Source organism: Agrilus planipennis, unplaced genomic scaffold (assembly GCF_000699045.2).
Source record: "Agrilus planipennis isolate EAB-ADULT unplaced genomic scaffold, Apla_2.0 scaffold12, whole genome shotgun sequence".
Lineage (NCBI taxonomy): Eukaryota > Metazoa > Arthropoda > Insecta > Coleoptera > Buprestidae > Agrilus > Agrilus planipennis.
Genome location: NW_020439003.1, coordinates 486,587 through 510,686, shown reverse-complemented (window position 1 = coordinate 510,686; position 24,100 = coordinate 486,587). Strand labels below are relative to the sequence as shown.

Genomic DNA, 24,100 nt, shown 5'->3' with positions numbered 1-24,100 from the left:
TGTAACTGATAAGAGATAGGCAAGATTTTTTATCGCGATACGATTTTAAACGAATAAAACAGTATGCATTCCAAGCGATGTCCTTTTAGTGTCCGTGGTCAGTGTCACTTCGGGGTTTCTTTCGAATGGTTGGTGTGTTTGTGTTATTTTTCCGGATTTGAGATTTTGATTGGCTTTTTATAGTATTTGGTAAGTTTATTTTTTATTATTTTATGTGAAACCTTCATTTGCAGGATAATTGTAGCAGGTAGATAATTAATAAAATCGGATAAATAACATGACGGTACAACTTTAAACGATGACAGAAATATCAAATCCAACTTTTTGTGTTTCGAAAGTTGAATATTTTCTCGATTTTGTTTAAACATTTAATATTCGCTGCTAAATTAGTTCTTTCTTCTAAGAAATCTAATCGTAACTGAAAGCTTTTAAGACTTTTGTTGAATTCGAATTCTTTTTACACGTTTTATAGGTCCTAGACCTTTTACTACTTTTGCTCCTTTTCAAGGAGAAATTGTTATAAACTTTTTGATCTATACCTGCTTACTAAAAATCAGTTTTGATGCGTGCTCTTTCTGTTTCAACTTTGAGCTTGTTTCTCTAACTTTAGACTTTTGGTTTGAAAAAGATTTGATGATCTACGATGTACTTCATATTTTATACATATGAATGCATCTGTTTATTGCTCCTTGTGTAGACGATTTTCTATTTTTAGCAGTATTTTATTAAAGATTTTATAAAGTTTTTTCAGTTACATTAAATGGTGGCTGTTGTAGAGCACAAAAGATAAATAACTCCTAATTAGATATTTTAATTATTTTCTAAGCGACAAATGCATATTTTTGTTAAAAAAAAAAAAAAACGCTAGTAAATTTTACTTTCAAAATTGCATTCATTTTCCGTTAATATCTGTAGTGTTTAGCGAAGGGGAAACATTTGTATGGACGCAATTCAATAAATCATATATATATATATCGTTATTTTTAATTGCCATTCAGTATAATATAAAACAAAATGATCCTAGATTATGGGTAATATTTGGTCGTTACGTTCGTGATATTCTCCTAAACTGCTGAATCGATTTTGATGATTATATTTTGCTCATATGATCATTTCAGGAAAGGTTTTAGCGGCTAACATATTATACTAACCCTCATTAGTCTTTTATTTGTTTACAAACTAGTAATAAAACACAAATAGAAAGGGAGGACGTCGGGTACAAGTAAAAGCGCGCAAAAAACTCCTAACATTACTGAAATTAATATTAAATGTCGATTGGACAATCATTACTATGTCATTAATTTATACATAGATTCATTCTTGTGAATGCTTACAGTTTACAACATAATAACAGTAATAATAATTCGATACGTTTTGAATTTGATCTTCTAACTTCTAACCCAAAGAAAACACAACAAGAAATTGCTACTTACCTAAAGATAATTGTGTGTTCAATAAAATAGACTACGGGACGATCGGTTGGACGGCTCACGTGTTAGTGACTAAAACGTGCACCATAAGAATTCATGTACTATTTCCGTGATATTTTTGCGCAAAAAAGTTTAAGCTCTTGTAAATCAGTATTTCACGAATATTGTTTATAATATGATTGCAAATGATTTCAAATGAAAATTACATGTGTCTCTATGCTGAGAAAATACAAACATATAAAGAAAGTTTAAAGAAATTTTTATTCGCCCGCCACACGGGCAGCCCGAGCTCGATTCAATTCTCGGCCAATTCAATACCTTTTTCTATTGGTAAATAGGTAAACTGACATATTTAGCTTATAAGGAGAAAAACATTGATAATAATTAATCAAAATTTGTAATCAATGTGTTTTTATTATTATTACTTAATTATAATTTGTATCTATAATTAAAGAACTTTGGTACAGTATTCCACGAAATCTTTTTTCTACTAAATTACATATAAAAATATGATACTGATCACTAATGCAGTCAACAAATAGCACAGGCGCTAGTATGTTGTCTATGTCGTTTTGTTTGAAAGCCTGAACAGCAGTGTTGACCAACATTCCATGTATTTTCCGCAGCGTTACAAAATGGAACATTTGCATTGGCGGCTTCTACTAAGTTTTCTTCACTTTTGCTCACGTTCCTAAAGGAAAGGTCATTTTTGAAATCGACCAAATTCACGTTTCTATTACAGTTGCACTTTCCGTTCTTTGCGAAACTGTGGCTATTGCTTACTTTTGAATTTTTCGAATGTCGTTTTATTAATATTCCTGCAGGCACCAAGTCGCGATTTGCCGATTGCGCTTTCTTCGTTGGCGTTGCCGAATAATGATTACCCTTTAAACTTGACGCAGATGTTGCTGATGATCCAATTCCACCGTGACTGATAAGAGAACCGAAAACAGTTGATGGCGATTTTGTCAGTGTTACTTTTCTCGAAGAACCATACACTGTTCCTATTGAATTTGATCGGCAATCTAAACATGTGAAAATGTAAAAATTCTTTCCGTTCTTTTAACCCACTTCATTCAAATAAATGGTACCTACAATTTTGTTCTTAGGAACAATAAGAAACATCATTTCAAAATTAACTCTTAAAGGGATTCAGTAGTACACGCGCCGTAAAGCAAATACTAGATTATCGGTTCTAGATATTATGAGTTTAATATTTGCAACAGAGGTTTGAAATTTTGTAATAAGGTAGATAAAGCGTTGTTCTAGAGCCTGTCGAAGGTCATTTTTTAATTTTTTAATTTCTAATAAAAGTACGTGTCCTACAAGAAGCATCAACTTTAAGCACTTGTAAAAGCTTTTAATGACCAAATTATTGAAAACCAAAAACGTACCGAGTTAGTGTGAACCCTTGTCTGTTACCGTACAAAAAATCACATATTTATCTCGCAGCGATAAAATATGTGTCCTACAAGAAGCATCAACTTTAAGCACTTATAAAAGCTTTTAATGACTATATTATTGAAAACCGAAAACGTACCGAGTTAGTGTGAACCCTTGTCTGTTACCATACACGAAGTTAGATATTTATCACGTAGCATTAAATCATAATGTTTAGAATAGAAACCCATGTTTTCGGAAAAATTCACAATAGACACGAGCAGTCCAATGCGGTCAATCCCGTTAATAGATGACACCGACTTTTCTGTTTACCGATTGCAACCGCGAATAATGAAATTTTTAACCGCGAATACAGGAAGTGGGTTGCAATTTTTTCACCTGCGAATAATGAAAACGCGAATAAGGAAACCGTGAATAAGGAACTTTTACTTGAATAAAAAATTAGATAACAAATAAATGTTTCACCATTATTTAAAATCGTCAAAAAGAATGCAGTCTTAAAATAGTCAAACATTTTTAGTTTTAATCTGCTTTTAAATATCCAGTTGCGTAACGTAAATTTCTGTAACCCGGGGCGAAGCTCGATCCTTATGGAAAATTGTCTTCTGTCAAACTCTTTGATACTTTGGATTCTGGTAGCACCCGACGTGTATATCAAAAATGCAATGGGCACTAAGTAGTAAAAGCTCATCTTTTTGAGATATAGCTCCTTAGTCTTAGGCCAATCATTTATTTATTATTTAATTAATATACACATATGCATATATGTATACTTGAACATATTCAATGCGTACAAGGATAACAGATACTTTAGAAGTCCTTATGAAAAAACGTAACTTTAAGCAACCGTATTCCAAAAATGTGAGTTTTTACGACTTAGCGCCCATTTTAACTGATTTACACGTGAAGAACTACCAAAATACAATGTTTCAAATAGTTTGACAGAGGACCATTTTCCGTAAGGATCTAGCGGGGTCCTTTGTCGTCCTTCGAAGTTTGGCAATTGTAATCTTTTGTTTAAGTGGATTGTAGTGGAAAAAGGTGTACATAAAAACTTATTCTTTTAATTTAACATTTGAAGAGATTAAATGGGATAAAATGTTAAATATATCTAAAAAAGTTGATAAAGAGCAAATATAAAGATAGGAGACGACAAATTAGAAGAAGTGACTGACTTTAGGTATCTCGGAAGTCAGATAAGTCAGGACGGAAGGAATAGGGATATGAAGCAGAAAATAGCAGAAAAGCAGGGTCGTGTCGCCTTCAGTAAAAAGAAGTCAGTTCTATGCTCGTGAACGGTTAATTGAGAAATTCGAAAAAGANAAATACGTGTCCTACAAGAAGCATCAACTTTAAGCACTTGTAAAAGCTTTTAATGACCAAATTATTGAAAACCAAAAACGTACCGAGTTAGTGTGAACCCTTGTCTGTTACCGTACAAAAAATCACATATTTATCTCGCAGCGATAAATCACAATATTTAGAATAGAAACTCATGTTTTCGGAAATTCACATCAACAGAAGTCAAGAAGACAAGCATTTTATGTAACAGGAAGTTCGACAAGATGTTATTCACAAAATACGCTGGTATATAAATAATTGATTACCTTATCGAATCGCCTTGCATTATTCATTTAAAATTTTCTACTGTAAGGGTCATCTTACCTCTTGAATATGACATATCTTTACTCGGAGAACTTGCAATACTTCGTCTAGCAACATCTTGGAATGTAATTGGTGAGTACATTCCTCTTCTATCTTCGTTCATTGCATAGGTTGGTGCATTATATCTCACATCCAAAAGCTCACCTTCGATTTCGGCAAATGGTGTGTCCAAAGTTCTTCGCAGTGGTGTTCTTGCTTCCCTTTGTTGCAACCAATAGGTTTTCATAGTGCCTACAGTATAAAATTTCTTCTAATGAAAATCTCGCAGCATTTGTGTTTTTGTTATAAATCACCTTTTCCTTTTACTTGAACTTCCCCTCGTTCTGTAACCCTATAACATTCGGGCAATAGCTCCTTGGTCGACTGTGATATGTGTATTTTCATTGCTTCACTTGTAGATTCCATTCGAGATGCTGTATTAACACTATCTCCAAATAGACAGTATCTTGGCATTTTTAGGCCCACAATTCCTGCTACAACTGCTCCCGAGTGAATTCCTACCCTTATTTGCAGATGTTGCCCTGCATATTAATAATTTCTCATTAGATCGCATTCGAAATCTTCGTTTAAAGTTTATTAAAAAGTAATTGGCAACAATTTGAAGATATTACCTGTTGAAGGGTCTTTCAAGTCAGTTATTGCATCTACCATGTCGAGGGCCATATCACAAACTCTTTCTGCGTGATTTACCTCTTTTTCTGGAGCCCCAGATACCACCATATAAGCATCCCCTATGGTTTCCACCTAATTAAATGTAAAAATTACATATTGATGGTAGTTTCAAGTTTCAAAAGTACAGTTTGCGATTTAGAAATATTTATTCATCTATTACAAAGTAAAATTACAATGGAATCCTTTTAATTTCAAAACTCTGATTAGAAAAATTACTTTAGGTACTTTTGCACTTTTTAAATGATTTCAGACTAACCTTATAGACTCGATTTCTTTCAGTAAGGGTATCAAATATAGAGTACATTGCATTGAGCATTGAAACCACTTCCATTGGAGTTATTCGACTACAAATTTCTGTAAATGTTACAATATCCGAAAAAAGAATGGATACGCTGTCAAACATCTAAAAATAAATAGAGCAACTTTTTAATTCGATAAAAGTTTCAAGTATTCTCTCACTTTTATTAAACAGATTAATTAAAACATATCATATTGTTATAAACGAATGCCGCAGGCGATCGATACCTGCGGCGCCGCCTTTGTAGTTACTTGAAAGCGTACTGTAGATTATGCAGCAGACGAAACACAAAACTGAAATAAATAATCATTTTTTGTACGTACCTCGCAGGTATCAATTGGATTTTCTCCAGTTCTTAATCTATCCGCGACCTGTTTTGGTATCATTTGATACAGTAATTCATCCGTTCTTCTCATTTCATCGTCTAATTTTCTCATCGATTCTTCTAATTTCTTACTCTTTTGCTGTTCTTGATCTAAAGCTAATTTTAATTCTACCGACTGTTGCGTTCCAGCTAACATAAGATCTCTAAATATAAATAAAAGTGTTTACCATAAGTAAGATGTGGTATCAAAAAGATCTTTTTTAATTAAAACTAAGAAATAAACAAAATGATTGCTTACAGTGCACTTTTTTAATTGGATTATTAATAGAATTTAAATCAGAAACTCAAACTCACCTGCTAAAATCATGCATTGATAAATCATTTATGTATAAGCCGGTAGCTATTAAGGAGTTAAGATCAGGCATTACGGGAGTCCCTAAATACATAATCATTTTCCAACTTTCCATGTAAATCATCTGACCTACGGGAATAATTAACGTAAATATATGTTTTCGTGCAAACGGCTAGTCGAACTTTAATTTGACTAAAATCTTCCTCTAACATTTACAAACGGAATATTTATTGTACTGAAACACCTACCTACTACAACCGAGTGGTATATTTGTGTCTGTGATTTATTTAAAAACTGAATTGGTCGTTGGTTTATATTTTCAATTTATTTGGGAATACCTTTCAAACGCAAGTTTCTTTCTTCTGGGACCTCAAATTCGTCGGTTATTAAAATTTCGTCTCTACGTCTATCAGTCGGATTATCGCTCATAACTGGCTCTACAGAAACCAGCTCAAAAATATTGTTGGTCCGATAAAGTATCTACGATACAAGTTCAATTAGTTTAAACTCAGTAGTGCATCCAAAAATTTGATCAATACATTAGATGCACATATAGGTACAACACAGTGGAACTCGGTTATAACGAACACGGGTTATACTGAACGTTTGGTTTTAACAAATAAAATACTTGCATATAGCGAAGATGTTTGTAACGAACAATCGGCTTTAGCGAACGTTTTTGAACGAGAAATTAGAAGGTCCGGTAGGCTAGGAATAGTTCTTTGTATGATCGACCTCACTGAACATGAATGTAGTTTAAAAATTCTTACATTCTGATAATGTCGAACCTTCTATGTTTCAAACCATGTTTAAATAAAAAATGTACTGTTTTACAGTACAAAATGTACATTATACATGCTGTATTTTTGATATTAAACAGTAACAAATAAGGTTTATTTTTATGTACTGTTTGTGTATAGATAAATGTTATTTTATAAAAGTTAACAATAACGAAACAAAATTGTTTGTCGCATCGTGCTCGTGATAACTGAGTTCGATTGTACATCGAAGGAGTTATAATAAAAAGCGAACTATAATAAAGACCTAGAAAAACACTGTTAAAATTTTCAAGTGATCTCAGATTTTTTTGACTCTTCATCTTCAGAAATGCCATCAAATAACCAGATAAATCAACAGTTTCAATTAAAATTCGCACATACTTTAGGTACTACGGATTGAATGAAATCAAGGAAATATGAGTTTTTAATTTCAATCTAAACAATTGATGTAAGTTAGTTTTTTAATTTTATCTTATCTTAAGAAAATTCTCTTAAAACTTCAGCTTATCTTAGATAAACCCTGTAAACGACGTGGAGTTCGTTTTCCATTAATTAGCATGACATTAGCACACAAAAGTTTACTTTTTTCAAATTCTCGTGGCAGAATTTCGTAGAAAATTAAATTTCCTACAGAAAATGCCCTTAGCACACAGTTGACGAATTACGTATTTTTAAATGTTATACTCGTTTAAATGTTATCATTAAAATTGTACATTGTTGAATTAATTTTCAAGAAAGTTAGAAGTGCTTTAAAGCCTATAATTACCCCACATAAAAGTTTCATATTTAAGCTCAGGCAAAGGAGGACATAACGGATCACTGAAGATGAATTTCTTCATTATTTTGTAGCTTGGTGGGTTAAAAAGGCTATCAAGAATTTCCAGCCAAGACTGTAAATAAATTGCAGCAGTTTATCTTTTTATAAATTTCTCTAAGTTAATGTTTTTTGGATTAAAAATACGCATATTAATTTATGCTGGAAATATGAGTTCGGAACTAATTTAATAATAATTATACAAATTCTCATTGTGTGCAATTTTTGTGATAATATTTGAACAGTCTTTGAAAGCATTGAATTAATTAACAAATTGAGAATTAAGGATGCTTTTCGTAGTAAATTTAATTCCCGACGAAATAATGCTAATGAAAACAATTGAATGGAAAACAAACTAGATGTTTGCAGAGTTGATCTACATAACTGAAATGTGGAAACATTAATTCGTTCAAAACCATTTAAAAGCTTTAAATTGCATCTATGGGACATATTTTGTGTTTATATGAAAAAGGCGAAGGTATTTGTACGAATTTTCCCATAATACGTCGTATTTTTCAAAAGATGATTCCGTCCTTTGATCATTGCATGTAATAAAATATCCCTGTGTTCGTTTTCCAGCTCCCTGCTAATATATAGAATTTCTTTGAAACCATTATTTTACTGTACGCACTGACTTTAACTTAATCTCTTTTTCTTTTATCGATTATCGGTATCATTATTTGCTAGCGTTTAATTAAATTTGCAAACTTTCTATCAAAAAACGGTTTTAACGTATTATTTTTTTATTTGAGTAAAAAATACTTAAAAATACTTACAGTTTCAAATTTAAAAGCTATCAATGGCCGAACTAAATCAAACCAATTAGTTATTTTCTTTCCTATTAAGTCTGGGAGTACCACCATTAAAGAATTTCCTATACTACGTACTAACATGTCCGATCTACAAAAGAAATAAAGGAAAAAATTGTTTAACGTAAGATAACTTTATTAAAAACTAAAACTGCGTTGTTAATGTCTACATTAGAAGGGGGCCAAGCTTTGTTGTAATTAAGGCGACTATTATTTTGGTTTACTTAGCTTTTTCTTAGCTGAATAATTAATCCTTATGTCGGATAGGTGAATGATGAGGATATCGTGGATAGGGAAGGTTAGAAATGAAGAAGTATTCGAAAGAATAGGCGAACAGAGGAAATCAATAGGCGAGATTAGGTTGGTAGGACACATTCTCATGCATGAAGGGCTAGTCAGAGGCATATTAGAGGTCGAAACAGGAGTTAAGAGAAGCAGAGGTAGACCTAGACAATAAGCCAAAAATTGGATCTAGTAATTGTAAACTCCGACGGAACTAGGGCAGTATTTTTCCGAAATAATTTTATTTATTAAAGCAACCTTAAGGGGTAAAGTTGAGTTGTGTTAAACGAGATGAAAAACTATCCATTCGATTCACGTTGGATTTTCTTTTAAGTGTTTGCTACGATTTCCGCGGTTGAAGTAGATTATAAATAGTGGAACATAAAAGCGAACGAAAACCGTACGAAAAAGGGATTACAATTTCGCCACTAGTTTCGTATATATTTCGGACACGTGTATATTTAGTAAAGTGAATGAGAAAACGTTACATTTGCATACCGAATTAAATTAAATAAGGTAGCGCTGCATTTTCACTGTGGAAATTCGAAGAAAAAGTAAGAATTTGTTTCTGTGAGTAAAGTGAGAAGGTAATGTGAGGGTAATAAATGGAATTTAGTGGGTTGCTTCCTTACAATAAATTTTAAGTAATAAAGAAAACAAAAATATAAAACTGTTCAAACATAAACGAAAATTCAACTTTAATTATTTCATTTATAACTATAAAAAGTTCATTCTCTCGTAGAGGGAGTATTAAATGCAATGAGTTTTTAAATCACCCCACAAAATTTGCAAACATTTCCCAACGGTACAGTTAAGCACAGGAATATTAAAGAATCATTTAAAGCCCGAAAGTTTGCAAATAATACCATTAATGTATCGAGAATTTAGTGTGTTTGTGGATCTTAAAAAACAATTTAAAAGTTAGTTTCATTTACTGGAGCTTTTATAAAAAATCAGCTTTGAAATAAGTTCTAGTTGTATTATCGTGTTTGTGTTTATTTATGGTCTTCCTTATTTGTATTTTCTTTAAGTTAGACGTATTTGTGTGATAATTGTGTTCGAAATATTGTTTCTTACCCAAATACTATACAAAATGGAAATATTTCAAACAACACAGAGGCATTTATTGGAAGGTGTTTCTCCTCTCTGGTCATAGTGAGAGAAGCGAGGGTGAAAGCTCTGTTATCAAAAGTTAGTTGAAATGTAACATGAACCATATCAAACAGTAGTTCTTCTTTTACCAATTCAATGCCCATTTCTTTATGATAGAAGTGCCTAGCAACCTGTAAAGAAATTGGTTAACTCAGACTTGAAAGTCGATAAGAAGCTTTGGTTTCCTTTTAAAGATCTACAGATTCAATATACCAAACTTTGCACTTTTATTATTATGCCACTAATAAATTGTGCAAGATGGTGTTAATATGAGAGCTGTGAGATACCGATAAGGGAATAGTAGTTATGATTTATTTCATTTCTCATCTTCTGCTGTAATTTCAGCGATAAAACTTTCTAAAGTCTCTTAACAGCGACGGTCAAATATCCAATTCGACTGATGGCCTGTTACATTGATTTCCTGTCGGATGAATTAGTACAACTCGTCGGTTTGTCTGTCGGGATGTTCTACATAGATTGCTTTATCTATATCTAGCTAAAGATATGGGCTAAATGATAGTTGATTCGAATTTCCCATCCGAACATCGAGACAGTAAAACTAATATTAATAGAAAGGCGACGTGCAGGGATAAATATGTCACCGACGGTAATTGAATCGATTAATTTTAATTGTAGGTACAAGTGATTGTTCCTTTAACGACTTCTTCGGTCAACAAATGATTTTACCTACTCACTTAATGTTTCTCGTTTCGGAATTGTTTGGTCTGCCTCTCTGACTCGGTTTTTATCGATAGGGAAAACAGAACGCGGAGTTCTTGCATGATTTCATGTCTTTACGCTAAAATTCACTCAAATGCAAAATTTTGTAAATACTCTACGTTAAAATAAACATGACATTCATAATTACGAATGAAAAATGTAAATACAGCACAAGTGGCTACATCAGGGGACTTGAGTCCTTGATTGGTTCTTATTTCGGGGGTTAATCCGAGGTGCAGGTGCTTCAGAGGGAAGACCAACATACGTGTTTGAAAGCAGAGAAAAAGACGACATTACATTACATTTTTTTTTCATGATTAGAACATTTGTAGCATTGCCGTTCAATGTGCATTAGTGTTTTCCTCACTAGGCCCATTAATCCGAAGAATGGTTTAATTGTGGTAGATTAACAACATATTTGATAGGGTATGCGGATAAATCTTGACTTTTTCTTTTAAAAAAGGCTTGAGAAATGGCTCAATTAAAGATATTAATGTGCGAGTGTTCCTAGCCAATAAAATGGTCTAGAAACCTCATCATATTATATAGGCATAAAGGTGCGATATGTTTTTAAGAGATATCTATGATTGATTTGACGAATTAATTTTGTCAGATGAATTATTCTCGGCTCTTCCACCAAATAATTTAAAAACATTAGGAATTTAGATCCAGAAATCTTATCATATTATATAGGCATAAACGTGTTATATGTTTTTAAGAGATATAAATGATTTAACGAATTATTTTTATCTGTCAGATAAATTATTCCCGGCTCCTTCACCAAATAATTTAAAAACATTAGGAATTTAGATGGTGTGTATTGGCTATCAACTGATTATGTGTATTTCTATCTAACAACGTTTTTGAAACAATGTAACATCTGCACGCTAATTTAGAAAATACCTACCTCTTTAATCTGACCCATTGTATAATAGACAAACCCTCGTCGTTTACTCCTGTAGTGGAGAGTAAGCCCCTGTCTGGTTTCATTTTCACATATAAAACTGGGAGCTCGCATTCGAGGATAAGAGAACTTCAAATATTCATGAAGGTTATCAAGACCATTAAGAAAATCTCTCATGTGCCTACCCAATACTGACAGCACTCTATCATAACCATATTGACTAACGAAACCAACGAAGAATACACCAAGCTGTTCGAAAAAGTTCCTTTCCGACACATTCAAAATCTGTAAATAAAAAATCAACCCCGAAAGTAATTTTATTGATTCCTGTAAATAATGACAGTGCCAGTTTCAAGTAGTTAAAAAAATCCCAAAGACACGATGTGACGCAACGAGTAGACTTTGAAACTTTTTGTAATAAATAATTAATCTTGTGATGAATAGTGAAGGTTTTTAAGGTCTTTAGTAAAAAGCCAGCAGATTGTTTATATCATAATTTAAACCGAAATGTGAATGTAATTTAGCTATTTTACAAAAATATATAAATCAAACCTGAATTGCTTTCTTAGCCAATCTAGGAATCAGATTTTCTGGATAAACTTGGTGTGTACTAAAACTTGGCTGATCAACTTGAGCTGCTTTCCTAATTTCTTCCCATTTGTCTTCACCGTAGGTTTGTTTGATGTATTCTGACAAATTTTCTAATATCAGTCCATACATGATTCCTGTTGGTCCTGTAACAATGAAGATATGATCTTAAATCATCGATAAACGATGTAGGTGATGATTTATTCGTTTCTATTAGTTTGTAATTATAATGGTTCTATGAGAAAAATGACCAAGACTGTCATCATAATGACAACAATAACTTTAACATGTTTGAGAACTTTCCGGAAAACTTCTCTTAATAGTTCTTTGGTTTTATAATAATTCTAGCAGACGAACAGATGTTTTCCTTTGCAATTAGTATAGTTTACGCAAAAGATCCCGCTGGATCCCTACGGAAAATTGCCCTCTGTCAAACCCTTTGAAACATTGGATTCTGGTAGTTCTCGACGTGTAGATTAAATGTCTCAAACAGTTTGACAGAGGGTCATTTTCCATAAGAATGTAGCGGATACTTTGGATGGATACTTATTAGTATTTTAATTATTATTGTAGAACATTGTTTTACCATATATATATATGAATAGGGTATCAATCACATTTCTCTACTTCAGGAATTGATTCCACACTTCATTTGTAACAGAAAATGTCCCTTGGAAGTTTTTGTGAAAACGCGATCCCATTTTCGAGCATTACTACGTTTAAATGTCATTAGGAAGTTCTCACCATCTTCCAACTCTCCGAATTCTCAAGTTGAAATGCGCTTCTCGAGACATTGAGCGTAAAATCTCAAGTAATAAAATTAATAAACGAAGCAAATGAAAGGCGTATTGAATGAAAAATTTCTTTGAATTAGCTTAGTTTGAGTATTTTTTGGTGTCTTCTTTAAAATTCCAACATTTCCTTTTATATTCTTAGAAAATTCAATCGTTGTTTTTTGTAGTTTCCGAAATCTATAATTTACCCAACTCTGTTCACGGTATTATATATTCTTTTGAATTTGTTGTTACAGGACTGTTTATGCTAATAGGTCATGAAAAAACGTAGCCAAAAAGCGTAAAAGACAGTTTTGAATTCGAATACACTCCTCAATGTGAATGTACTATAGATTAAACATGATATAAATTTCGTTTAAAACATAATAAAATATGCACTTAAGTGAGGTAAAGTCAAATTGGGTTAGGCTAGGCCTAAGTTGAGTATCCCTGTCTACAACTATCTCTTCTTAAAAAAATAAATTAATAACTTTAACTCCTGATGATGTCCTAAAGGGTGAAGTAGATATTGAATACTATTAATCGGTAATTTATTTTTATACCTAAATGTATTTTAAAATATTCCACCAAGAGACAGTTTAAATCACGCTGTAACATGTACGCATTAAATTTTTCAATTAATATTGTCTATTATTAATATTTTTTCTAAAATTGTTACGCTAATTATATCCATCTGTTGCTAAAACAAATCTAATTATGACTAACGAATAATAATAAATAATATTTAGTTAATCCAGATTATTTATTCTGCAGCATTAATAATATTAATTATTGCAGCTGTAATTTGTTTTGACGTCCTTTTCATGCAATTACTGTTTTAATATTCCTCTATTGTGTTGCACGCATACATACATTGATTAAAAGGAGCAGGAGCCTATTCCGGTGTACAAGAATATAATCAAAATGCTTCGTTCATCTTAACTGCACTTACGTCAAAGCGGACACGTACGAACCATTGCTTTGTCCATGTGTTTATTATTAGCAATCGAACGCCATAAACTATTACATATCTAACTATTATTGGCAAAAGGTCAAGAAAATTCGGTAGCTAATCTAAAGCGATCGTTATAATTGATTTCACTTTAAAAATTGTAACCTCCGCACACATGAAGGTACGAACAAAGGGTAGAAAGGTGGAACTTGCTTACAACAACATCGGTTATAACAACATCTCTGATATAACGTCAGTTTTTAGTAGTCCCGCAAATTTACTATTCAAACCAACGCTAATAAATAATCTCGATAATAACAACAACAAACTCGGATATTACATCATATTTTTATAGCTACAAATCCTTGAAATGGTTGAATTATTACCGGTACTTTCGTCTGTTAACACAATGAAAAGTTATCTAGTCCTAATTGTTGTTGTGCAAAATGTTTCCGAAGTTGTTCAGTTTATTTCGTAAATCCAATCGTCTAAAATTCCGTGAATAACGACATTCTGTTATTGCGTCAAAATATCGACGGACGCTAGCGTGTCGCTATAACCGATATGTTGACAATAAACTTTTTTGAAGTCACACTTCTGTTCGCTGATTGGGGTGTGTCGCCTCCTTCTCCCCTACCTGAGGCATAAAGGGTTTGTTAGAGACACATTGGAAATCGAAACAGAAGGGACAGAGAAAGACATAGATTACATTACTGTGCACAAACAGTCCGGAACATAAAAAAAATATGATTAGAGTAGGTATACTTTTCTTATTTAAAAATTATCAAGGTCCATATTGAACTAAGCAAAAAAACGAATGTCCTGTAATAGATTTTTACCATGAAATACATGATTCTATTAGACAGCATGGTGTCGCTTCCACGTTCACCCCCTCCCTTAAGGTAGACATTGGGAGTGCTCCGAATTAACAGATTGATATAATATGAAGTTATTCGCAGTATATTGTCATTTACCAATCGCCTCTGATTGTACTTTGTCTTAAAAACTTGACCAAAAATTGTTAATTAATTCTTTGTGTTATTATCTCAACAAACGGAAAGCACTAAATAAATTAACAAAAAGTAAAATTAATTTATTTAATTAATTAATAAAAGAGAGAATCGACATCAAAAGAATTGTTATATATTTTTAATTGACCATGTTTATCTAAATGTTCACAAATAGAACGCAAAGGTCGGCTCCTCATTCTTTGATTTTTTTAACATAACCCTTTTTCTCTTTTCTTTCTAAGTCCGCAGATGTAATTTCAATATTAATACTCAGAAAAAAATTAATTAAAGACCAAGCGAAAATCCGTTTCGTAAGTTTCTATGTTTATAAGTTTGTGAATAGAAGCTCTTCGAAAAATTCCATTATAAAGTTTTAAGGGTAAAAGTACAAACATTGCAAGTTCAGAACAGAAATAAAACAGAACGGTGTACAAGTCGGTCTTCTGTAATAGTTAGAAAATTAATAATTATGAAATCAGATTGTGGTGTTATTTTCATATTAAAAACTTTGAGATAAAACAAAGCATTTTGTTGTATTCACAGTAATGAATTCTGACAAAGATATTATCAAAATAAATTCAGTTATCCTATTAAAAGAAAAACAAATCGAATAGTTTGTTAAGTTTCGATTTTCATGTAGAAATAACAGAAAATATGAATTACTTAAACGCATTATATCTTGAGCAACAAGACATCATTTGTGAAGTTACATGGTTTTGAATTTAAAGAATATTTTATCTGGAGTGACACAGGGATCTCATTAAGTTAAGTATTGACGCAATAATAATTGATAAATGCTGTATCGTAAAATCTGCAAGAAAATTTCTGTTTTTAAATAACGCAAAATAAAAGAGGAAAAAAAGATAATTTATATAATATTCCTTTTGGTTATTTTTTCATTTATATATTTACGCCACGCCAGTACTTCAAGTATTTTTGTTAAAAGATTAAAATCCTGTTTATTTTCTTAAATGAAAAAATTTTCATGTGTGAAAATGTTTGCATTTTAGAAAAATAAAGAATACAATCAGAGTTACAAAAAAAGCAGCGCCAGTGGAAGAATTACGGTCACTAAAGTTCCATTCAAACTCATTTGATCGTATTTGGGAATTATTATTATCGTGGAAGGGCATTCTAAAACAAACTTCTCAAATCTTCAAAGGCATTTTCAACAATCAAATCGGATAAACTGTTTATGTTTAAACTGGATTTTTTAAAGGACCATGATCACAAATGTACCTTATTCGGGATTTCACATTTTGATGGTGCCGTACAATAAAAAATATTTATCACCTTGCCGTCCAGTTATCTCTTAAAATCGAAAAACATTTTATATTTAAGTCTCTTAAAGTATCGCATAGTTATGTATGTATAAGTTCGGTTCGGATGGCGAATTCGGGCGAATTCCAAATTAAATTAGAATATCGCGACGAATGCGACGATTATTTCGTCATCGATTGATATAAAATTGAGCAGATCGGCATATTCTTAAATCGTTTTTCGCCGAATCACAGCAACTTAAACTAACAGACTATAGCCTAAACTTGGAGAAGGGCATAATTTCTTTTTTGTTTTTAATGATAAGTATTTTTTGAGTATTATGTCGTGGTCGTACTGGTGTGCAAGGGAAACAAAACAAGGGAAAGAACGAATATAATTATAGAAAACGAGAAATTAGAAGAAGTGGTCGATTTTAGGTATCTAGGAAGTCAGATAAATCAGGACGGAAGGAGCAGTAAGGATATAATGCAGAGGATAGCGCAGGGTCGAGTCGCCTTCAATAAAAAGAAGTCACTTCTATGCTCGCAAACGGTTAATTTAGAAATTCGATAAAGGTTGTTAAAGGTGTATGTTTGGAGCGCGGCGCTGTACGGGTGCGAAACATGGACATGGACAATGGGCGCGGCGGAAACGAAAAGGTTAGAAGCGTTCAAAATATGGTGTTATAGGCGGACCCGAATCTTTCTAATTATATTGTCTATAATTATACTGAAAAAGTATTCTGCCTTTCAAAGAAGTTGAACTGGAAGAAGACGTCTACCGGATGTCATTCTCACAACGTGCTGGAGTTAGGCTTAGTTAGTTAGGCAGTGACCGAGTTAGGCTATTACAAATGACGATTAATCAAGAAGTTCTGCATCTGACATGGAAACTATTTAAACAGATGGCAATCTACGCAATTTTCGGCATCTACTTATTTTACTCAAAACAGGTCGCGATTTGCTAATTTACTTCGGCATTCGTTCAAAATCATACGTTAGAAATATGAATAATTTATATGAAGTCATCACACTTGTATATTTTTTTAAGTGCCACAAATAAAAAGTAAAAATGTATTACGGGCCAAATACACCAAATTGGTTTCTATTTAAATTTTACAATGGTTCCTTATTGTGTACGTGAGGTAACGTTAGCGATTAATGAAATGTCACTGACATATAAATAAACAATAAAAAATCGACTTTCGATTTTAAAGAACAATCACAGAACAGTTTTCTGTTAAAAAGTCTAAGTGAAAAATATTAATGATTAATATTGCATACGCGATATCGAATAACGGATGTCAGACTGCATATATTCCAGTCTCACTTTTATCATTTTACACAATTTCGGAGTTAGATAATTTAAATATTGTTATCTGAACGGTACTGTTATGTATATTGGATATATGTTAATAGTATCAAGGAAACAAAAAAATGCTTAATACGTTTACTTATACACAAACTTTATGTTTGAAGTANTGGAAATCAATAAGAAATAGGCGAGATAGGTCACCTTCTGAGACATGAAGGTCTATTCAGAGACATATTAGAGGAAGAAAAGGAAGTTAGGAGGTGTAGAGGTAGACCTAGATTAGATTACTGTTCGCAAATAGTTAAAGATGTGGGTTGTTCTAGTTTTATGGAAATGCGCAGATTAGCTCAGGATAGGAAAGAGTAGAGGTGCGTGTCCAACCAGTCTTAGGACTGACGACCTTATGATGATGAGGTCGTGGTCAGTATCAGCTGACCCGAATCTTTCTAATTATATTGTCTATAATTATACTGAAAAAGTATTCTGCCTTTCAAAGAAGTTGAACTGGAAGAAGACGTCTACCGGATGTCATTCTCACAACGTGCTGGAGTTAGGCTTAGTTAGTTAGGCAGTGACCGAGTTAGGCTATTACAAATGACGATTAATCAAGAAGTTCTGCATCTGACATTGAAACTATTTAAACAGATGGCAATCTACGCAATTTTCGGCATCTACTTATTTTACTCAAAACAGGTCGCGATTTGCTAATTTACTTCGGCATTCGTTCAAAATCATACGTTAGAAATATGAATAATTTATATGAAGTCATCACACTTCTATATTTTTTTAAGTGCCACAAATAAAAAGTAAAAATGTATTACGGGCCAAATACACCAAATTGGTTTCTATTTAAATTTTACAATGGTTCCTTATTGTGTACGTGAGGTAACGTTAGCGATTAATGAAATGTCACTGACATATAAATAAACACTAAAAAATCGACTTTCAATTTTAAAGAACAATCACAGAACAGTTTTCTGTTAAAAAGTCTAAGTGAAAAATATTAATGATTAATATTGCATACGCGATATCGAATAACGGATGTCAGACTGCATATATTCCAGTCTCACTTTTATCATTTTACACAATTTCGGAGTTAGATAATTTAAATATTGTTATCTGAACGGTACTGTTATGTATATTGGATATATGTTAATAGTATCAAGGAAACAAAAAAATGCTTAATACGTTTACTTATACACAAACTTTATGTTTGAAGTAAAATATAAATCATTGTAAACATTGCTTGCAACTTTCATTCCATGCAATTCTGAGTTTTAATTAAAACTGAAATATTAAACAAGAAATGAACAGGAAAGATTGTTTTACTCAAAACATGAAAACAATAGAAGCCTTCAGGAAATCAGTAGCTAGTGTAAATAACGGTTACTTTTTTTTAATTATTGGTGTGTAAATAATTGTATAGGTGATGAAAATGTACTATATTTTATAAAAATAAGGTATCTGTTTATACACTAGGTATGTTGTAGGCTTATATTTTAGGTGATATAGCACAATTTTTTGTACAAATAAAGATAAAAGTGCAGAAGTTAATAGAATGTCTTAGACATTGATATAATGGTTTCCACTGGAATTCGTAGTGAGAGATACTAAACTGAATTAGATTATCTTCTTCTCTTAAATTAACACCCTTCTAGAGTAAGAAACACAATTTGCAATTAAAATGTGAATAAGGCTACATGTGAAATAAACGTTTTAGTTTCCTGTAAAGATACACAACATAGCAATAATTTTGTCAGTTGCAGATGTAGTTTTGTTGTATCAATTTTTTGTCATTATCTAAGAGCTTACAGAAATCTAATCCGTTTCTATTCTTAGGAATAAATGTACTATCAATGTGAGCAATAAGTACAATGACCTAAATTCTTTAAAAAAAAAAATGCACTGTCCAATTTGTTGTTGAATGTTCGAATAATGACTAATTTATTGTCATAATTTTTGCGGTTGAAACCATTGTTATTAATCAGTAAGAGCTAATTATAGACCAATTAAATACATATGCATTTGTTTCCCAATAAGAATAAGAATATTAGCAATCGGCTTAGGCAAGTTAATTTTCCCGCGATTGTTCTTATCCCCTGGCACGTTAGCTTTTTAAACTAAAAAGGAAATACAAGATCGAAAGATTAACGTTGAAGGCGTTCACTGATTTTAAATCAGTTGATACCAATTAAGCCGAAGCCCCAAAGAGAACAAAAAAGTGATGTTCTACTAGTGATTTTATGGGAAAAGGGAACTGTAAATTACCAGATTAGAACCTATTTCCTGTTTTCGAACTCGTTTTAGACAGGAGCGGCACGAGCCCTGATCCTGTGGTCGTAATAGAAGCTTCCAAATTTCGAGTCCTTTTTAATTAAATCCCAAACAAATCCAAAATACGTTCAGTAAGTGTTCAGAATTTGGAGTTGTATACACACATTATAAATACTTGATTTCCTTTACAAATCCAAAAAAATAAGTTTAGAGTTCACATTTTACAATTATTAGAAGTAGGGATTGGGCTTCATAAATGAGGGATGTATCGGAAGTTATGAAAGAACGTATTACCCTTATTTTGTATATTTTCTTTTATGTATACACATATATAAAACAGGCACCGCACAGCCTAAGCCACTGAAACATGAAATTTGGAGAATGTACTCCTTTGAGGCTGTAGAATTCCATTAAGAAAGGAATTTTCGAAAATCTACCCCAAAAGGATCCTCGTTTAAAATACACCACCGACTCTACGTTTTACTTTCTATAAAATGGCTAGTTATATAGACAAAGTAAAGAAAGATGGTTATTGTGTACACTGTCAACTTGTTTCAGTCATTCTACAGAATTCCAGATTACATCCACTGTTGGTGACAGACATACTTATCATTTTATTTTAAATACTGAATTGTTTCGATCTTTACATGATGAAAAACTATGTTTGAATACGAATTAAAAAGATTTTCTACATTTTTACGTAATAAAGGTATATAAGATTCTGTAAAAGGGTTAATTTTTGCTCTTCATTATAAGCCCCGACTGTTTGTAGTGCCTACTTGAATCCACACAAATAGCATATCAATACTAAATAGCTGTGGCGAAACATTTGTTGCGAAAAAAAAAGGTTGTGAAAGTTTTTAAGTACTTCTTTATACGTGTTTTATTTGGAATTTTCATTCTAATAAATTATTTTTTCCTAATATAAGATTCCGTAACTTATAAAATAGTCACTTCTATGCTCGCGAACGGTTAATTTATAAATTCGAAAAAGGGTTGTTAAAGGTGTATGTTTGGAGCGCAGCGCTGTACGGGTGCGAAACATGGACATGGACAATGGGCGCGGCGGAAACGAAAAGGTTAGAAGCGTTCAAAATATGGTGTTATAGGCGGATGATGAGGATATCGTGGGTAGAAAAGGTTATAAATGAAGAGGTATTGGAAAGAATAGGAGAACAAAGGACTCTATGGAAGTCAATAAAAAATAGACGAGATAGGTTGACACCTTCTCAGACATGAAGGTCTAGTCAGAGACATATTAGAGGCAGAAACAGGAGTTAGGAGGGGTAGAGGTAGACCTAGTTAAGGATGTGAGTTGTTCTAGTTTTAGGGAAATGCGAAGATTAGCTCAGGATAGGAAAGTGTGGAGGTACGTGTCCAACCAGTATTAGGTCTGGCGACCTTATGATGATGATAAAATAGACATAGGATACATTTTATGAGCTCGTCGAAAATTCGCACTTCAGCAGCAAAACATTTTTCAGAATTGACATTGATACTGAAACTACTTTAACTGGAATAGCTGGTACTAAAACTCGATCGATATCTTATTAATTTTTAAGGTACCCTTTTAACGATAAAATAAACTAAAGGCATATTGTTTCTCAATATGTCTCAATTTATTCGTTAACCTATTGCCCGTAATAGATATATCTAAAAAGTAGGCTTAGTTTACATATATGTATATATTTAAAATTTATTATGAGCGTATTTTGATACCCACTGAAATTAACATGTGGCGTTAAGGAGGATTTATTTTTAAAATTTCTCCCTGAATTGAAGAGAAATGAGTGATATAGTAGACATACAATGCACCTGAATAAATATCTTTTACTATAATTAGTTGCATTCTCTTGGTTTCACGGTGAACTTACCGAAACTTCATGTGTCAAAACTTCTAGATTAAAATTATTCAGTATTAAAGTTTCCTTATCATTATATTTTGTTTTTGTATTGTAACTTTAGTTTACTGAACTTTATTTCGATTTATTTTAAGTATTTCGAAGAAAATCGCTATAGTTTTAAAGAGAATTTATATTTATATTTCGAAAAAATATAGTAAAACGTCATGTGTATATTTAAAGTGATTTTGCAATCGTATGAGGGTATAAATAATTTCGCTTTTGATGCGAAAGTGTTGAAATAAGCTTTTCTAATGAATGTGACGTGCTACAAAATATAAACTTTTTAACACTGTTACTTACATAAGAGTATCTCACTGGAGTTCTATTTTCTATCTGGATCCGATAAATGAACCAATAAAAAGTTAAAACTTTGTGAAAATTGATTTCTAAGTAATACACTGTAAAAGCGTTGAAATGGATCCTAGGCTAAGAAACCTTTGAAACTGGATCTAGAGAAACTGGAGCTAGAAACTAGTCTATTTTTTTTCTAGTTTTGCTATTTTTGGACTGCACGTATCAGAAACTCTCCTCCCTTATCAGTGTTATTGAGAAAAATCGTGCAAAGAATTTTTTCAGTCCAAGATTCAAGCCCGCGTTTCTTGCAACGCTACTTGAGAACGCTGCCACTACGTCATTTATACTATATATACATATTCGTTTATTAAAACTAAATCTACATACATTCATGCATTCGATTGTATATATACATACACTGAGAATATGAAAAACGAAAATTTACCAAAATATTAAAGCGATATTTACAGTTTATCCCACTAGCCCGTTGCTTCGTAAACGATAATAATAAAAATTACAATTTGGATCCAAATTTGTAAAAATAAAATAAATTTACTAGGTATTTTAGTTGATATTACAAATCAAATTGTAATAATTAAGAAAATTCAAATAATTTTTATTGAAACATGTCAAAATTGATATTATTATAAGTTACCCAATAAATTCAACTTAGTTTTCTTCGTGTATATAGGCAGAAAAATCAAATGAAATTTAGAGAAGCGAAGAAAAACAGATGAAAATGTGGACAGAATCAAATCAACTTCAGCTTGACGGAGAAAATCAAGGAAAAAATCGGTCTAACTCCGAAGTAAAACAGATGAAATTATTACTTTTAGACATAAAATAGGTGAAATTATTCGATTTAGGATTCTTAAGATATAAAAGCATTAATTCCTATAGCGCAATTGTATAAATAAAATAATGGATTTACATAAATAATTAAAAATCTCTTAGGAAAAGAGTTCTAAAAAATATAATTTTAATCATTTACACTATCTATAATTCATTATGTATTTCATTTATATTCAATTGTGCTGCGTGAATGTTTCTACATCTTACGAATACTATACTATGAATCATTTTACATCTGACACCGTCTAGGAAAACCACTATTTACTCAAAAACATCCCTTGATAATATTGTTGCGCCAAAACGTGAAACTTTAAATTTGGTTTAAGAATTAAGGTATTTTTTACCCCTACGCTGGCTTTGGTTCTGCATTAATAACTCTAAAATGTCAAATCATGGAAGTACGTCCTGTACCAAATTAGTTCACGCTCACAAGCAATAGGTTTCATATATTGTAAGTACAAAAAGAAGAAATTGCACAGAAAATAATAATTCACTATCTTTTACATTTTTTATTTAAATTTTTTCACTTATATAAACAAAAGCTTTAGATAAACCAAAAAGTTGGTATAGTTTAGAATCTTTGAATTTAACAGCAACACGGAGAAAATGAAAAAGGAAATTTCACCTAAATATTAAAGCGATATCTACAATTTATNCCCGAAAAAATAAAAAATTTGCATTTTCTAAATATATTTATATATTTAGTTTATTCATAATGAAAATAGTAGAGAAAAAAATTAGAGTACCACAATTCCCAGCGACTTTAAAAGTCTTAAAAAGTAAGTGACCGACTCACCTTTGTACAGTTGTTACTAAAACATTGCTCTCGACAGGATTCAAGTAATATTGTATTTTAAGAGTTCTAAAACACAATTTCGTCGACATTCAATAGAAAAAGGATAACTCAAATTCTACTACACTACATATAGCACAACTTGGATCAACCAAAGTACGTGATCTCGAATAAATGATTATTTAAGTGCGCATTTTTTATGTATGTACAAAGTGCTTATCCTGTACCGAATCATCACCGACTAAAACAGCAGCATGTTCGGTGGACAACTGTTGAGTTACCTACCGTAAACGAAAAAGGAGATGTCCTGTCTCGTTCGTGATCATACTTCGCATGCCTTCGCGCAAACTCCAAGGATAACAATTATTTAATAAAAAAAAAAGAGAGAGAACTCAAATTATTTCAATAATAACATATATCCTTCGCTTTATTCATATTCTTATACATTATCCTGGTTACAAAATGTGTATATCCTGGCAGGAA

General features: G+C 31.9%; 1 protein-coding gene across 3 annotated transcripts; it reads right to left on the bottom strand.

The window, feature by feature from the left end:
• Positions 1-1,846: 1,846 nt before the first annotated feature.
• On the bottom strand, positions 1,847-23,872 carry LOC108733361 (soluble guanylate cyclase 88E). Of its 3 annotated transcripts, XM_018464488.2 has the most exons (14): positions 23,621-23,872; positions 12,156-12,337; positions 11,607-11,888; positions 9,905-10,110; positions 8,513-8,636; positions 6,482-6,623; positions 6,146-6,272; positions 5,790-5,994; positions 5,425-5,571; positions 5,108-5,240; positions 4,790-5,017; positions 4,497-4,727; positions 2,214-2,455; positions 2,002-2,121 (listed from the first exon to the last, which is right to left on the bottom strand). In XM_018464488.2, the coding sequence occupies exons 2-14, from the start codon at positions 12,321-12,323 to the stop codon at positions 2,104-2,106; spliced, it is 2,253 nt and encodes a 750-aa protein (XP_018319990.1). In that variant the 5' UTR covers positions 12,324-12,337; positions 23,621-23,872; the 3' UTR covers positions 2,002-2,103. The 3 variants fall into 3 exon arrangements, with proteins under 3 accessions (XP_018319988.1, XP_018319989.1, XP_018319990.1); XM_018464486.1 differs by having other exon boundaries at positions 1,847-2,455; XM_018464487.1 differs by lacking the exon at positions 23,621-23,872 and adding an exon at positions 13,838-13,921 and having other exon boundaries at positions 1,847-2,455.
• Between the last annotated feature and the right edge of the window lie 228 nt (positions 23,873-24,100).

What these genes read in the sequence shown, in the direction of transcription:
- LOC108733361 (XM_018464486.1), bottom strand. Translation starts at nt 12,323, where the DNA reads ATGTATGGACTGATATTAGAAAATTTGTCAGAATACATCAAACAAACC. An exon ending in CTTGAAAGACCCTTCAACAG is followed by an intron (nt 5,018 to 5,107) that starts GTAATATCTTCA and finishes ATTAATATGCAG; the next exon opens with GGCAACATCTGCAAATAAGG. An exon ending in AGATATGTCATATTCAAGAG is followed by an intron (nt 2,456 to 4,496) that starts GTAAGATGACCC and finishes TCACATGTTTAG; the next exon opens with ATTGCCGATCAAATTCAATA.